Source organism: Rhinoraja longicauda, chromosome 25 (genome assembly GCF_053455715.1).
Source record: "Rhinoraja longicauda isolate Sanriku21f chromosome 25, sRhiLon1.1, whole genome shotgun sequence".
In the NCBI taxonomy this organism is placed as follows: domain Eukaryota; kingdom Metazoa; phylum Chordata; class Chondrichthyes; order Rajiformes; family Arhynchobatidae; genus Rhinoraja; species Rhinoraja longicauda.
The window spans coordinates 2399325-2417415 of record NC_135977.1 but is presented as its reverse complement, the minus strand read 5'-3'; the positions used below and the strand labels follow the sequence as shown (position 1 = coordinate 2417415).

At 43.2% G+C, this 18091-nt stretch overlaps 1 protein-coding gene across 2 annotated transcripts in view; it reads right to left on the bottom strand.

Annotated features, from left to right (window-relative positions):
• The window catches only part of chfr (checkpoint with forkhead and ring finger domains, E3 ubiquitin protein ligase), a 33023-nt gene that overhangs the window by 5910 nt on the left and 9022 nt on the right, over nt 1-18091 (bottom strand). Inside the window, exons 3-13 of one of the 2 annotated variants that reach the window (XM_078421379.1) lie at nt 15627-15736; nt 14705-14764; nt 13228-13683; nt 11446-11602; nt 10428-10582; nt 9495-9657; nt 8060-8211; nt 5494-5613; nt 3443-3526; nt 1673-1743; nt 1335-1422 (exon numbers count right to left, since the gene is read on the bottom strand). In XM_078421379.1, the coding sequence (XP_078277505.1) occupies nt 1335-1422; nt 1673-1743; nt 3443-3526; nt 5494-5613; nt 8060-8211; nt 9495-9657; nt 10428-10582; nt 11446-11602; nt 13228-13683; nt 14705-14764; nt 15627-15736 (1616 nt within the window). The remainder of the gene's footprint in view (nt 1-1334; nt 1423-1672; nt 1744-3442; nt 3527-5493; nt 5614-8059; nt 8212-9494; nt 9658-10427; nt 10583-11445; nt 11603-13227; nt 13684-14704; nt 14765-15626; nt 15737-18091) is intronic. The other variant, XM_078421380.1, reaches the window with a different exon arrangement.

The window sequence follows — 18091 nt, the reverse complement described above, 5'->3', positions numbered from 1 at the left end:
CGAGGTACACCACATCCACTGACTCTCCCCTGTCAATTTTCCTAGTTACATCCTCAAAAAATTCCAGTAGATTTGTCAAGCATGATTTCCCCTTCGTAAATCCATGCTGACTCGGAATGATCCTGTTACTGCTATCCAAATGCTCAGCAATTTCGTCTTTTATAACAAAGGTCAATAACTGAATCGTGAGGACCATACGTAACATAATCAAGTTTGCTGAAAATACAAAGTTAGGTGGGACCGTGAACCAAGAAATATGCAAGACAGGTTAAACAATGATGAAAATGACAGATAGGGTTTATGCATTTGAAGGAGGGGTAAAATTGTCCACTTTGGAAGGAAGCGTGAACAAGCCAAAAACTTGAGGGTAAGAATTGGTGTCTATAAATAGATGCATTGAATTGAAAATCTTTCTACACAAGCCAGATGAAGCAAGCAATTCGGTAGAGCACTTTTACCACAAGGGGTGCTGGTTAAAGGGGAGTTGTGGATTCAAGAAAACAGGGCTCTGAAGCGAGTACACCTGGAATTCCTTGTACAGTTCTGGTCACCTTACCCAAGGAAGGAACTATGTGCCCTGAAGAGGTATGGTAAAAATTCACCAGGTAGATTCTTGGGATGAGAGAACCGTTCGTTGAAGAAACTAAAATGAGCTAATATTCTTCGGAAAGTAAGAATAAGATTGTGCATTTGATAAGCCACTGAGATAACAATTTCCACCATTCCGAGATTATTTCACACCAAGGTACGAATTTAGCCATTTAGCATAAAGAGAGGTAGAAACTGTTTTGGTTGCCTGAATTGTTGGCTGTCATGATCCAAGAGGACATGTTCATTGCGTACACACTCAAGGGGTAGGATGAACATGAGTGCTGGGGTATAAGCTCAGCCACTATCAGACTGAGTGCGCCTTGCAGTCTAAGTCCCCTCCATTCCTGCGCCCTTTCATCAATTTAACATTTTTCAGCAATCACTTGTAGAAAACTGTGTGGTTATATTTTTAGAAGGTTAAAATTGCACACCTGAGATTTAGTTGTAAAATCCAGGTTAACACTTCAGTGTAGCACTAAAGGACTTTCTTTTAGATGATATGTTAAACTAAGCCTGTGCTTTTGGGTGCATTTAAAAGATGCCACAATACATGAAGGTATTCTTTGTATTCTGATATTTATCCCTCACTCAACATTAAAAAGATTTATCTATTATCTCAATGATACCTGCGATGACTTTGTGCCTTTTTCTTCTATACACAGCGAGTACATTTGAAGTGCTCCTTTATTGCTTTTTTTACCGAGTGAATGGATAATTTTTACATGTCTTTAATAGTTCAATACCTGTCAGAACAAATGTTCCTCTCTGAAGAGCTAGAAGACTTTCCTGCAGCATCTCCTTCCAAGTAAGGCCTCTGGATGCAAGGTAATTCTAAACAATATTAACCACAAAAGATTACAGTCAAACAATGATTATATACAAGGGGGTCTAACACCCTGTTCAACTCTTTGTTCAGCTTATAATGTCAGCATCAGGTCTAATGTTTTACTGGGTAAACACAAACAGATGGGAGGCCAATTTTTCCATCAGCATTTAAAAAAATCTTACCTGATTGAAGGTTAAAGAATTTTTTTAAAAGCCAAGAGAAGACACACAGAAAAGATTTCCATTTATACGTTACCTTCAGGATATCAGATTCAAATGTGTTGTTGTTAAATATTCCATCCAAACACTTTTCTCCAAAATTTACATCTGTCAAAAAATCACATTATTGATTAGAACCATCGCCAAAAGCTCAGGAAGAAAAAAAACAGGAGTAAGAGCAGCCCTTCATCAGATCTCTGAACTTAGTAGTCTTACAGGGCTTCAATGAGACTAATTGTGTAGCATCCGGGGGTGGTGAGATAGAAACATAGAATATAGGTGCAGGAGGAGGCCATTCGGCCGTTCGAGCCAGCACCGCCATTCAATAAGATCATGGCTGATCATCCAAAATCAGTACCCTGTTCCTGCTTTCTCCCCAAGCCCTTTGATTCCATTAGCCCAAGAGCTATATCTAATTCTCTCTTGAAAACATCCGGTGAATTGGCCTCCACTGCCTTCTGTGGCAGAGAATTCCACAGATTCACAACTCTCTGGGTGAAAAGGTTTTTCCTCATCTCAGTCCTAAATGGCCTACCCCTTATTCTTAGACTGTGGCACAAGGATAAACTGAAATTTCTGATTTCTGAACACACTGGTTTTTCAATGAGTTACAATGAGAAGGTATACAAGACAATTTAAATCTCAGATTTCAACACAACAGAAAGGTGTACAAGACAATGTAGAATCCCAGATTCTGGCAGTCAGAAAATCAACACAATCATCAGAATCAAAATATTGTTTTATATTATTTTACTTATTTTTCAGAACCTGGGGATCACGTGCAAGGCCAACATTTACTGCCCATCCTTCACTGCCCTTGAGAAGGTGGTGACCCAACTTCTTAAACCACTGCAGTCCTTCCAGTGAAGATATTCCCACAGTTGCATTGGTTAGGGATTAGACTCGATAACGATGAAGGAAAGCAAAATAGTCTTACGTTAGGACAACTGGGACAGGGGCCTACAGTCAGCCTGAGAAAGGGTATCCATGTACTCCAGAGATGTGGCTGACCCACTGCGCCATTCCAGCACTTGGTGTCTTCTCCAGCCTACAAGTGGTGAAGGTCCCATTGGTGGTAGAGGTCACAGGTTAGGGAGACACTGCCAGGTGTGCAAAGGTGGTGGATTTTGTAGATGGCACACACTGTGTGTCAGGCATGAGGAATATTAACATTTACGGTAGTGGATGGGGCACCAATCAGGTGGACTGCTTTGCCCTGGTTGGGGCAAAACTACTAGGGTCATTTAGAGTTGTATTCATCCAGTGACGTGGAGAGTATTCCATCGTACACCCGATTTGGAAAGGCTTTGGGTGTCGGGAGGCTCTGCTGGATCCCGTCTCTGATCTGCTGACGGAGGCAGAGTATTAAAATTCTGGTGGTGTCCTGTTGATGACACTATCATTGGACATTGCGGGTCGGTATCGAGGGGTTGGTATCAGTACGGTCAGTACAGTACTGTACAGCACATGTATCCTGAAGGGTCTCGACCCGAAACGTCACCCATTCCTTCTCTCCCGAGATGCTGCCTGACCCGCTGAGATACTCCAGCATTTTGTGCCTACCTTCGATTTAAACCAGCATCTGCAGTTTTTTTTCCTACACGTGTCTACGTGTATCCTGATACTGGGTCTGTACCTGAAATGTTGTCTACTTCTTGCTGCATTCACTTATGGATTAGATAATTTGCCAACGAGAACTTACTAATTAGTGACCGTGTCAAATTATGAACTGAATATTTAGCCCATTTGATTTTAATCGCAGAAAGCTTTAAGCAGAAAAATGTTCAACAGAAAATGGTTTTTCTACCGCAAAATCTTGCCAAGCATCCTGAGCATCCGACTCGTGAACAACCCCAGTACATGTGGCAGAAAGGCCGCAAACAAATTGTGCCTGCAAGAGAGGAACGTGAAAACATATTACTTTGTTTCTATCTCTCTACCAGACTACTTAGTCGTAACGTAAAAGGACTAAAGAGAAAACAGGCTTAGCGAAAGATGAGGTAATGTGAAGCAAAGCCTCCTTTCGCTTTGAAGCAATACTTCAAGCAAAAATATTACACAAAATTACACAAAGAAATCAGTCTGAAGAAGAGTCTCGACCCGAAAGGTCACCCATTCCCTTTCCCCAAGATGCTGCCTGACCTGCTGAGTTACTCCAGCATTTTGTGATGCACAAAATTATCTTTTAGTGTACAGTAAACCCTTGCAACAACAGACCACGGGTGGGAAATAACAGGTGTCTGTTATTGCTGATTGACTGGCATACCCGAGTGCAGGGGGTAAAGTGAAACCCAAGGCCGGGAGGGAAGAAACACTGCATTGGGGGTGGGAGGTTAAACCAGGTGGAATTCACAGGCCAGGGAGCCACAGAGTGGGTCCGCCAGGGACGGGCCCGGTACTCAGGCCGCCCCTCATGTTGCGCACGCTCTCCGCTCCCCCAAACGGAAGCTCCCGCCTCGTGGCTCCAGCTCGCTGGGTAACTGGTGGAAGTGGGGATGGGTGCAACGGGAGCCTCGGTCCACTATATCCAAAATCCACTACATGGAGGTCCGTTATTGCGAGGGCTTACTGTAGATTTGCATTTTTGATTTTGAAGAGAAAGATTGACATGATTGTGTCATGTCCTAAAGTCATAGAACAATACAGGACAGAATCTTCAGCCCAACTCATCCACACTGACTGATTTGCCTAACTGAGCTAGTCCCACTTGCATGCACTTGGCCCATATCCCTCCAAACATTTTTATCCATTCACCTGTCTAAGTATCCTTTAAATGTCATAATTGTAGCCGCCTCTATTCCTGGTAATGCAGCTTCCTCGCAGCACCAGAGACCCGTGGTTGATCCTGACCACGGGTGCTGTCTGTGTGGAGTTTGCATGCTCTCCCCTGTCACCACATAGGTTTCCTCCGGGAGCTCTGGTTTCCTCCCACATCCCAAAGAAGTCTCTAAATTAAATAAATGTTAACTTCCTCTGGCAGCTAGTTCCATTACTCCATCCGTTGTGTGAAAGTTACCCCTCGGGTCCTTTTATAGATTCTCTCACTGCATCCATTTCCCTGGATGTTCCTTAGACTTTTGAAATAGTGAGGAAATAGCCACTTCGGCCCATCGAGTCTGTGCCGACCAGCGATCGATCACCCTGTACACTACCACTATCCTACACACTACGGACAGTTTACAGTTAACCTACAAATCTGTACCTCTTTGGATGGTCTTTGGAGCACCCGGAGAAAACCCATGTGGTCACACGGAGAACACACAAACTCCATACAGACAGCACCCATAGTCAGGATCGATCCCGGGTCTCTGGTGCTGTAAAGCAACAACTCTACCACTGTGCCACCATACCACCCCGATTTCCCAAAGATGTGCGAGTTGGTAGGTTAATTGGACTACTGTTAATTAACCCTAGTGTAGGTACATTTTGGGGGAAGGAGGTGGTAATGTAACAATACGGAAAGGAGGATTAGTGTAGGATTTATTTATATAGATGGGTACTTTAAGGTCAGTGCAGACCCAATGGGTCAATGAGTCTATTATTGCGCTGCATGACTAACAACTTCATGCTCCAGTTGGTCCCATGATTAATGAAACCAATTCGCATCAAACGCTTAGAATGACCCAAAACATAAGATGAACATTAAAAAACAACTTCGGTTTGCAAAAGTTAAGCAAACTGAGGTCTTGCGGGAGTCATGCCATCTAATCCTGGACAAAACGTGGGATTCAATGGCAAGCAGCTCAAGTCAGACATCAGAATTGCCAACCTCCCCCCTCCCCCCAATTCCCTCTTCCATTTGAGTGAACTAAAAAGATGCAGCGCAAGAGCTGATGATGCTGCGGTCTGTCCACCTACATTGTTGAGGTGTAATGGTTGGATTCTGTTCACGTTCTGCCCTCCGGTCAGGCATCGGTTGAAAACAGCAAGTGCAAATGCTATGAGGGCCCCGAGCAGGGCAGGTGTACTCCTGGACAGCTGCTCAAAAACAACCACAAACAATGGGGATGGTTAGAACGTTTGGACATACACCAAAACCAGAAAACATAACTTCTAAGTACGAATGATTGTTTTGACTGTTAAATATTCAGCATACAAACTCAAAGTCATACGTCACATAAAAAGACCCTTCGGCCCAACTCGTCCATAATGGCCAAGTTTTATAAACTGAGTTAGTCCTATTTGCCTGAGCTTGGCCCACGTTCCTCTAAACCTTTCTTGTCCTTGTACATGTCTAAATATCTTTTAAAAAGCACTATTGTCCCCGCCTCTTCAACTTAGTCTGGCAGCTTGTTCAATATACACATCACCTTCTGCATAAAGGAATTGTCCCACAGGTCTTTCTCCAAGTTCTCCCCTCTCACCATAAGCATGCCCTCTCATTCAGAACTGCTCGACCCCGGGGAAAAAGACTGAACATTCATCTTACCTGTGCCTCTCGTGATTTTGTACACCTCTACAAGGTCATCTCTCAGCATTTGAGCACTTTGGGGGAAAGATTTCAACCTATCGAGCCTCTCCTTATAACTCAAGCCTTGGTAATATTCTGGTGAATCTTTTCTGCAACCTTTCCAGCAGAAAGTCATCTTTCTGATAGCAGACTGACCAGAACTGTGCACATTATTCCAAATGTGGTCTCACCAATATCTTGTATAGCTGTAGCATGACATCTCAACTCCTGTACTCAATAGGTTTACCGATGAAGGCAAGCGTGCAGAACACCCTCTTCACCACCTACCATCTACCCGTGGCAACACTTTCAGGAACTGTAGACCAAGGTATCACAGCTCTATAACTCTGCAAGGGTCTTATCATTTACTGTGCGAGTCCTGCCCTGGTCCAGCTTACTAAAATGCATCACCTCACATTTGCATCGATAAATTCCATTTGCCATTCCTTGACCCACTTTCCCAATTGTTCCAGGTCCTTTTGTAAATCGAGACAGCCTTCCTCCCTGTCCAGTATACCACCAATTTTGATGTCATTCACAAATTTACAAACCACATTAATTACATGGTCACCTATAACAATGATTGAGGTGATGAACAGCTGTCCCGCACAGATCCCATGCGGTACACCAGTGAAAAAAAAACAACCCTCCATTACCATCACTGATCCTTCCATCAATTTTGAATCCCAGCTCACATTGGATCCCATACAATCTAACCATCCGGACTAACCTACCATGCGGGATCTTGCCGAAGTGGACAACAGTTTGGTATTTTCATATTAAACTGATCACTCATTTCAATGCAACAGATTATTCATAACTACATAACTAAAAACAAATTTGCTGCTTGGATAGTTTACATAGTTCATTCAAATAGTACAAAAATGAAATAGCATTATTGGTTAATTATATATTAAGTAGATGATTAATCAGATCATCATTCCAGTGTGTAGCCCTTAATGTCCAACATGTTCACGACTACAACAGTACGTAAAATAATTAATGGAGCCGAAACAATTACCAGTGAGAGGTTGCTTTCACAGAAGTAGTGATATGCTGATGATGAATATAAATGGAAGTGATTACTAAATTTCATAATGTTTATCAGAGGGATATCAGAATGACTGCTTTATCACAAATGGCAAAGGTGTATAGAGATAGCATTTTGCTCTTAAAAGGATGTTGGAAAAACAGGATGAAGCCAGACACAAAATGCTGGAGTAACTCAGCGGGTCAGGCAGCATCTCGGGAGAGAAGGATCCCGACCCGAAACGTCACCCATTCCTTCTCTCCCAAGATGCTGCCTGATCCGCTGAGTTACTCCAGCATTTTGTGTCTCCCTTCGATTTTAACCAGCATCTGCAGTTTGTTTCCTGCACATTTTGCCGCTCGAGGATGAAGTCTGTCAGCTCAGACTGTAAAACAGGGTGGATGGGCTCATTCCACTTAGTCAATATTCACGTCTGACATCTCCTCATCTTGATTTTGATAGTTCCTACTGTGACTGCATCAGTATTGGGCTGGAGATAGCACAAACGGCAGATACGCAAACAACTAAAATGAACAATTACTTCAACACAGTATCAAACAGTACAACTCCTCCCCCTTCTGTCGTGGGGTAGACTGAGACTGAGACTGACCCCCCCCAATCCTTGCACATCCCCAATCCTTTCCACTCATCACTTTAATCTCATGTTTCATGTATTTTGCGTTTTTATGACTGTTGGCAGATCAATTTCCCTCCTGGGATAAATAAAGTTCCATCATACATTGGAGTACAATCTTCCTTCCCATTGACCAAAGTGAATCCATGGAAAATACATCAGTGCAAACCACTGCAGCAAAGAAAAATGCCACCCACCCAAACCTCAGTGTTTAAGAAAACATTTCAATTGTTAAATTAATCAAGATCTCAATTTTAAGTTAATTAAAATTAGCATAGTGACATTAGTCATTCTGGTTGTGGTGACTTACTGATAGGAGAGCTGGTCGAGGTTGAGGGGGCATCACCAGGTGGTCTGAAAGCTGGCAGCTCGCAGGTTCCACTGTGCTGACCTTGCAAGAAAGTAGTCTGATTGTTCTCGGCCCTGTATCCAGGACACTGGCGACACACAATGTACGGCTGACTGCAAATGGATACAGAATCTAAAGTGAGACAGGAAGGGAATCCGCCCCAAACCATTTTAATGCTCCACTGAAATATGTGCAATGCAGTGCGATACAAAGAAACTGCTTTTCTTTTTTTAAAAAGGCACAGAATATAACTATCCTTCGATAAGAAAAGGAATTGATGTTTGTTGACCATTACACAATATTCAATTTTGTTTGCAATTCCTCAAGATGGATTGATTCACAACTGCACACAGCAAGACCTGGGCAACACTACGCAGAACATGGAACAGTACAGCACTGGAACAGACCCTTGGGTCCACAATACCTGTGCCAAACCTGATGCGAAATTAAATTAATCTTGCTATTCAGGGAGTGCAGCTCAGGTTCACCAGGTTAGTTCCCAGAATGGCGGGACTGACATATGATGAAAGAATGGGTCGGCTGGGCTTGTATTCACTGGAATTTAGAAGGACGAGAGGGGATCATATAGAAAAATATATAATTCTTTAGGGATTGGACAGGCCAGATGCAGGAAAAATGTTCCCGATGTTGGGGGAGTCCAGAACCAGGAGTCACGGTTTAAGAATTAGGAGTAGGTCATTTAGGACTTAGATGAGGAAAAACTTTTTCACCCAGAGAGTTGTTAATCTGTGGAGTTCAGGCCAATTCACTGAATATTTTCAAGAGAGTTAGATTTAGTTCCGAGGGCTAAAGGAAACAAGGGATATGGGGAAAAGGTAGGAACGGGGTACTGATTTTAGATGATCAGCCATGATCATATTGAATGGCGGCGCTGGCTTGAAGGGTCGAATGGCCTACTCCCGCATCTATATTTCTATGAATCTCCTCTGCCTACACGCGATCCATATCCCTCCATGTCCTGCATATCCATGTGCCTATCCAAACGCCACTATTGTGGCCTAGGTTACCATTCAAGGACATAACCACTGCCAAATACGCCAAAATCAACATCCATGGGGTTAAGGGTCTGAAGAAAACGTCACCCAAAACGTCACCTATCCGTATTCTCTACTGATGCGGCCTGACCATCCGAGTTACTCCAGCACGTTGTATCCTGGAAGTTAACATCAACCAGACCAGGTTAGATACTGAGTAGCCTGTGGAAAATGACCCCCCCCCCCCCCCCCCACACACACCGTGTAACCTTCACACCATGGGAGCAGCGCCAGTCACAGACACCCCTCCGAGTAACACACGTGACTTGGAAATATAACACTGGTTCTACCAATTGTGTGCAAGTCCTCCCGCAAGCAAAGCAGGACTTTCGAAAACCCACCTGATATCGGAAGACTCACTGTCTACATCCGACAGTTCCAGGAAGTCCTCAGAGCTGACCTCTTCATCGGAGAACGACCGTTTAATCTTTGGCTGCAACATGTCGTGTGTTATTTTATTCCTGGCATCCATACTTTGGAGTTCTTCTCCACTCCGACACTTCTCTGAAATAAATATATATAGCGTGCAAAAATCATTACGATTTGGTTTGTTAATGCAAATGCCGTGACTCAATGCCACTTCTTTTTGATGAATTCCTTTCCTCCCCACCCTGAGCAAACACATATTAAGACAAGATAGACACAAAATGCTGGTGTAATTCAACGAGACAGGCAGCCTCTCTGGAGAGAAGGAATGGGTGACATTTCGGAAGGGGTTCGACCCGAAAAATCACCTATTCCTTCTCTCCCCAAAGGTTTCTTTATGACTATGGGAAAATTCACCAATTGGTTGCCAATTTCAAAGGCAAATAGCCACAAGCAAGGTACAATTTTATTGTTTGCATTAGTTGCTTACTAGAATAAATAATTAAGATTGTAATACATACCCAAGGTTCCTCCTTACCAAGCCCCACGCAAAATAGAAAATCACATTAAGCACTTGGAATAACAAACATTGGTGCACACAAAATGCCGGAGTAATTCAGCGGGTCAGGCAGCATCTCTGGAGAGAAGGAATGGATGACATTTCGGGTCGAGGCCCTTCTTCAGACTGATGTCAGGGGAGGGGGCGGGACCTCCCCCTCCCATGTCATCAGTCTGAAGGGACTCGACCCGAAACGCCACCCATTCCTTCTATCCAGAGATGCTGCCTGACCCGCTGAGTTACTCCAGCATTTTGTGTCTACCTTCGATTTAAACCAGCATCTGCAGTTCTTTCCTAAACATTGGTGCACAATCTTTCCCGCCCAAATAAAAGCGATGTAATGGCTTGCCTGGGTGCTGCAGGAGATAAGCTTCCACTAAATTATTCACCATGTGATTCTTGCTAATGCGTTCAACAGGACAACGACAAGTTGGGCAGAGTGACGATCGCTCCATCCATCCTGAATAACAGGCTGCGCAGAAAGAGTGCATACATGGCTGTAAGCTGCAAGATGACAAGAGACAAAGTTATATCCAACCAGTTTAAATTGATGCCTAGAAGTATTGACATCTTGCTTGATAGAAAATCGAACAGTACAGCACAAGAACAGGCCCTTCGGCCCACAATGTCTGTGCCAAACAAGATGCCAAGACCATCTCCTACCTACCTGTACATAATGTTCTGGCATTTATCTGATCTCTTATTTCTTACAAGTACAACATTTGAACTGAAGTACTTCCTGATGGACCGACATACAAGAATTTAGATTTATGGGTTAACTGCGTTAACTCTCCCAGAGAATAGTTACTTTGTACGTAAAGTTGCACAATGTTTGCATATTAAAAGGATGACGGATACAATGCCTTTTTCTGCCCTTTAATTAACCGGTGGTGCAGCGGTAGAGTTGCTGCCTTGCAGCGAATGCAGCGCTGGAGACTCGGGTTCGATCCTGACTACGGGCGCCGTCTGTACGGAGTTTGTATGTTCTCCCCGTGACGTGCATGGGTCTTCTCCGAGATCTTCGGTTTCCTCCCACACTCCAAAGACGTGCAGGTATGTAGGTTAATTGGCTGGGCAAATGTGAAAATTGTCCCTAGTGTGTGTAGGATAGTGTTAGTGTGCGGGGAGCGCTGGGCGGCGCGGACCCGGTGGGCCGAAGGGCCTGTTTCCGCGCTGTATCTCTCATAAAAAATCTAAACCGCCAATCTTAAATTTTAGTTCACTTGGAGGCTAAAATTGGACCCAGTCCCATCACTGAAGTTGTCACTGGAGATAGAGAATGAAAGTACATGACATTGCCATTTTGAAGCATTGGAGAACTCGCCAAGTGACAAAACTATTGCCCATCCCACGGAGACCAGTCATACCTGACACAATCATGCAACAAATCCTGACAGATGATGCAGGTGAGCGTTTCCTCCATTTTATCCGGCTGTTTTCCTTCCAACGTCCCTTGATCCTCATGCCTGACATTTGAGCTCTGGTCTTCAGTGCGTTGCAATGCTTCTGAAGTTCCATCATTCTCTGAAGCATTTTTGAAATAAACAGTATCGAATGTTAAAATCTACCATATTTGGTGAAAGATAAACAGAATGCAAAGTTTCAATAACAATGTGCTGGAGTATATACTGGTTTGGGCTTATTGTTGTCATGAATACTGACATACTGGGAACAGCTTTGTTTGGCACAGTCTATTAACATTTGAAAATGAAAGGGCTAGTAGAAGCACAGTGGGCCGCATGGAGCCCCTGAGCAGCAAGATTCTACGATGCTTTAGGTTCAAGCCTTCAGCAGAAGCGGTCAAAAAACTGGACCTAATATCTTTATTCGGAAAAAAGAAGGGTCTCGACCCGAAACATCACCCACTCCTTCTCTCCAGAGATGCTGCCTGACCCGCTGAGTTACTCCAGCATTTTGTGTCCACCTTCAATTAAACCAGCATCTGGTTTTTTTCCTACACACATTGGATTTCAAGGTTTCATATCACATGTACTAATAAAGGTACAGTGAAACTCGGTTACCCTACAGGATTTAATCTTATTCTAATTTTTAAAGAAAATATCTTATCTTTATTTAAATCTGGAACAATTCCTTAAGGTTTCCCCCCCCCCCTTCATCTTCCAGGTTTATTCAGCGTAGTCACTGTACAAAGGTAGCCCACTCATGAAAGCTCCTCTCGTGCTCATAAAAGGGACAACTTTTATGGAGCCTTTTCCCATCCTCTCCCCATAACCTTGAAACCGTTGCAATTCAAACACCTGTCAAGATCCACAGGGACACACGAGATTGCAGATGCTGGAACCTCCATTGTAAAACAAAGTGCTGGAGAAACTCAGCGGGTCGGGCAGCATCTAAGGAGGGAAATGAACTGACAGTGTTTCAGATCAGGGCACTTCTTCCCTCCTCGCCTGTACCTACCTTCTAGATTTTGCCCCACACCTACCACTCTTTACTAGCTTTCTCCCCAACTACTCCATCAGGGTCCTGACCCAAAATGTTGCCCTATAAATTAAGAAAAAGGGGTTTAGGAATTTAAGAATCAAGAACTGAGATGAGGAAAAACTATTTCACCCAGAGAGTTGTGAATCTGTGGAATTCTCTGCCACAGACGGCAGTGTGGGCCAATTCACTGGATGTTTTCAAGAGAGGATTAGACATATCTCTTAGGGCTAATGGAATCAAGGGATATGGGGAGAAAGCAGGAATGGGGTACTGATTTTGGATGATCAGCCATGATCATATTGAATGGCGGTGCTGGCTCAAAAGGCCAAATGGCCTACACCTGCACCTATTTTCTATGTTGCTATTTCCTCCAGAGATGCTGCCTGACCTGCTGAGTTCCTCCAGCACTTGGTATTTTAATCAATATTCACACGTATACTGTCAGTGTGGCTATCATAGTCAGTATGTGACATTCACACTAACAGGAGATTGCAAAGAAATTGAACATTAAAACAATATCTTATATCTCCACCCCAACTGCAGGCTTCACGGACATCAATAAAGACCAGAAGACACATAAGAATAGAAGTCAGATGGATTGGATTGTTTTGTTTGGAAGTGTGGGCTAGATATGTGGATGCAATATTGATGAAAACAAACAACTCCAGGAATAAAAACTATGTTATGTGAATAGAACAGAGACTTGCCCCTTTTCTGCTTTTTTTTGGCTGGTTCTAGATCCTCCTCTTTGGCCGGAACGGCAGAAACCGCTGTCTCCTGGGCTTCGGATCCTGGTGTGCGCTCTGCGTTCGTCCAAGTCCGTGAGGGCGCTGGATGAGGACTGGGAGGCTGTGGACACGAAGTCCAAAATGTTGCCGAGCAGCTAGTTATGTGTGCGAGTGCAGAAGGCCCAGCGACGATGGAGACGGGTCCCGCTGAGGAACTGCACGGCTGCAGAGCAGAAGCAGCAGGTTGAATCGAGTCAGAATCCATCGCAGAGGTACAGAAGGGATTGTAGTTTGATGTGCATGGCTGTGGATCCTCGCGGGAAGGGGGCTCAACTTGCTTTGAACAAAGTGGACTGGCGACTGTGGTTTGGTTGGAGCTGCTGTCCAAGCTTGAGGTTTCATTGATAATCTGCTCAACCAGAGTGCAAGATGATCCTGTCCACGACAAACCAACCATAAGTGAATTGAAAGATACAGCATGGAAACAGGCCCTTCAGCCCATCGATTCCATGCTGGCCATCAATTACCTGTTCACACTAGTTCTACGGTATCCCACTTTCTCATCCACTCCCTACAGATTAGGGGCAATTTTACAGAGGGCCAATTAATCTACAAACCCGCAGCTTTTGGGACATGGGAGGAAACCAGAGCTCCCAGAGAAAACCCACGTGGTCACATGGAGAACGTGCAAACTCCACACACGGTACAGTACCCAAAGTCAGGATCAAACCAGGGTCTCTGGCACTGTGAGGCAGCAGCTCTACCCGCTGCACCACTGTGCCGCCATGACGATTCATTTTCAGAAACGTTGACACATTTTATTCCATATGAAATTTTAATTGTGGATTATATTTAGAACTCTGCTGAAGCTAAATGAAGAAAGCAGAGCACAAATCTTGAATCTTTTAGCACAGAAAATAGCCATTCATCCCAATGCACCCAGGCTAACTCAGAACTAAACAAGTCCAGTCCTCACAACTGTTCACTTGTCTGCATGTACTTTCTACATATCTGAAGTGCTTACCGACTGGAAAATATAGTTTACCCCAATTTACTTTCAACAAACTCTCCATTCCAAATAACTCAAATACATTCCTATTTAACCAATTCTTCTAATTAAATGTGTATAGTGTCTCAAATAACATTAGTAATTCAAGAACTATTACAGTCGCCCCTAGGTTCATAAATTCGGGACAAGGACGAATTCGGGACCAGGGCGGTCCCGTACAGTCCAAACCAATTTAGCCCAAAATACGGGATGTCCCGGCTAATATGGGACAGTTGGCAATCCTACCATCTCCCGTCGTCCAAACTCATCCTCATTCTGGTTCAATCATAAATCATCGTTCAATCATAAACCGGTTTCTGCTTATACCATTTCCACTTTCATCTATTTCTACAATCAGATACATGTCACACACATTCAAACCATCCAAATGCAAGTAGAAATAATTACCCATAGGATCTTCCAGGCTCTCTTCTTCAGAATTCAGTGCTTTGTACAAATAAGCAACATCTGAAAAAACAGAAAATGCTGACTTTCACTAACAATCGCCACACCCTAATCAGCAGAAAAGGTGCACATAAATGTAACTCTGTCTCTTTCTGTTTGCTGCATTAACCGACCATGATTGCAGTGGAGAGTTATCAAATAAGTAGGGAAGAATGAGGGGAGAATTCGTCAGTTCAAGTCTGAATGTTTGATTTTCATCTGGTGCAATTCATACAGCACATACTCAGCAAGTGCCAAGAAGATTAAGGAGAGACATAACCATGTTTAACTAAGTAACATGCTTACAAGAGACGACATTGGCTGGCAAGAACAGAACTGCACCGCACAAGGTATGAAATCTGCTGTGGTGCTTACATGAGGTAATTACAAATAATGGCTTGTCTTAATGGACACATGGACAATAAATCAGACAAAATAAATGTTGAAACTGCCTCTTGTTTAGCACATCCCAAACAAGCTGACACATGAGTCAGCTTCCCACTGCTGAGCAGTGGTTCCTAATCTAACTTAATCCATTTCTACCCATTTAGTTTAGGAACCAACAATGAACGATTTTCAATCAGGTGCAGTACATCTTCCCTGCAATGTCTTTTTGGACTGAGATGAGGAAAATATTTTTCACCCAGAAAGTTGTGAATCTGTGGAATTCTCTGTCACAGAAGGCAGTGGAGGCCAATTCACTCAATGCTTTCAAGAGCGAGTTAGATTTAGCTCTTAGGGCTAAAAGAATCCAGGGATATGGGGAAGAAGCAGGAATGGGGTATGATTTTGGATGATCAGCCATGATCATATTGAATGGCGGTGCTGGCTCAAAGGGCCGAATGTCCTACTCCTGCACCTACTTTGTATGTTTCTATGTCCTTACTCTGATCTGGCTCATTTTTCCTGTAGACGACGTAAATTGCATCTCCATTCTGCAACGGATAGGTCTGTTTCTTCACTACTTTGGATTTGTTGATGACAGTTCCATTGGTACTGCAAACAGAACACAACAAGATCACAGGTAAGCCTGCCTTCACAGGCTTTAGTACGTAAACAATCACTGTGGCCACACACAACACATACTTTGAAGTTTGTTGCATCATCGTTTAATGCTTCAGGCAGCTGGTGTAACAACTGAAAATGAAATACTTCAAAGTTTAAAGAACTTAAGCAATTTACTGGTGTGGACAAAAATGAGTTTGTCGACTTAAGTACGATACAAAATATTATAGGCTTGCATCCTTAACAGCAACCAGCAGTACACCTGCATTTGTAGAAGCAAGGAACTGCAGGTGCAGCTTAACAAAATAAAGTGCTGGAGTAACTCAGTGGGTCAGGCAACATCTCTAGAGAACATGGAGGTGACTTTTTGGATCGAGGCCCTTCTTCAGACTGGAATAAGGGTCCCAACCTAAAACGTCACTTAATCACATTCTCCAGAGATGCTGCCTGACCGCTGAGTTAGTCCAGCACTTGGTGTTTTTTATTGAACACCTGTGTTTACCTGGCCAGGGCTTGTGCCTTGCTTACACAGAGCAGTGATGTTGTTTCATTGGTAATGGCTTGTAAATAGCCTCCAAGCCACAGGAGGTATGAGCTCCTGGAGAGAAGGCAGATTTTTGTGCATCGGAACAAGAACTGTTCTACAGTGAATCCAAACTTGCACAGGTACTTTCAGGATTTAACCATTTATGCTGCAGTGTGTTTAGCATTAGGGCAAAGTGATTTACAATGAAAACGTTCGAGCTGAGCAAAACAAAGGGAGGGGAACTTCAAATGCCTTGCACAGAGTACAATCCTGTTAGTGTCATGTTCTTCCAGCCACAAAGCCAACGTTACTGAACACTTCCAATTCTGCGTATTTGGACATCCCCAATACCAGGTCTAGAATCCACTCCCTGATTCTCGCTCCCCTAAAACACAGCTTTACTTTCTGGCCAAATACCCTAATAGCTGGGCATCTATGTTTTTTGGTTGATAACAATCCCAAGAAAAGCCTGATACAATTTCAATATGAAGCTGCTATATAAATGGCAGCTGTTATTGTCAAAGTACAAACATTATTTAACATAGATGGCCTTAACTCACCTTTCGCCACCACCCACACACTATTTTCAGTTCCCAAATGGGATTATGTGTATCTAGGTTGGGTATTAAGCTCCCTCCAAAGCAGAACGGTTGAGTTTTCAGCTGTGGGTGTCAGTTATAATCTGTGAAATTACAGGCCCTCTGCAGCCATCTACTGGCGAAATGCAGCAATCACAATAAAACAGCAACCTCAAAATCAATGGGAGACAAGAAGTGAAGTTATTGGAATCTTGAGCAATACACAAACTCAGTGGAGGATTTCAGTGGGTCAGTCAGCATCTCTGGATAGAAGGAATGAGTGATGTTTTGGGTCGAGACCATTCTTCGATTTGAAACATTGCCCATCCATTCTCTCCACAGATGCTACCTGACCCACTGAGTTACTCCAGCGCTATGTGCAATTTCAAATCAACGTGAACAAGCTTCCCAGTCAATGAGCTGAGCTGCATAAAGATTTCTTTAAGTGAACTGGAATCATGAAGATTCCGGTTTAAATGTCTGTACAGTCTCAAAAATTGCTATTTAAACTATTAAATGAATTATTTTTCTCCAGAGATGCTGCTTGATCCACTCAGTTACTCCAGCTCTTTGTGTCTATCTTCTAATGAAAACTACTGCTATTGAAAGCATGTTTTTTTTTTCTAAAACTAGAAAAGATCAAATTTACACTGAGGGGGTCTGTGAAAAAGTTTTATTCAGAATGGGAACCTTTTCTGTCATACTTTGAGAATCTAAAAGAACTACCCACTGACTGAGGGCACTTGATTGTAGTTGGGGATCTGCCTTTAATTATGTTTTACTTTTATTTATTTACTTATTTTTGTTTACACAATTGCCGATTACCTCACAGGATGGCTGATGCACAATGAATGAGAGAATCCTGAACCATCTGACATGTTGTAGATATGTATGGGCCTGCGCCTTGGAAGAATGTAGAGGTTTTGCTGTCAAATTGTGCATTTGTATTTGTGACATGATGTATTGTGAACACATCAGCTGCAAAGGGGTGTCTAGGGAGGGTGGGTGAGGGTTATTTTTGTTGTTATATATAAAGAACAAAATGGAGGGGAATGTAATGCATTATGTTTTTCGTATTGTATCTTTCCTTCAATAAAAATAAATATTTTTAAAAAAGAAAAAGAGGCACAAAGTGCTGGAGTAACTCAGCAGTCCAGGTACCTTCTCTGAAGTATGGACACAGCTATTGAAATACATATCCATGTTAGAAGACACAGCCAAGTCACTGCCGATTCTCTCCAA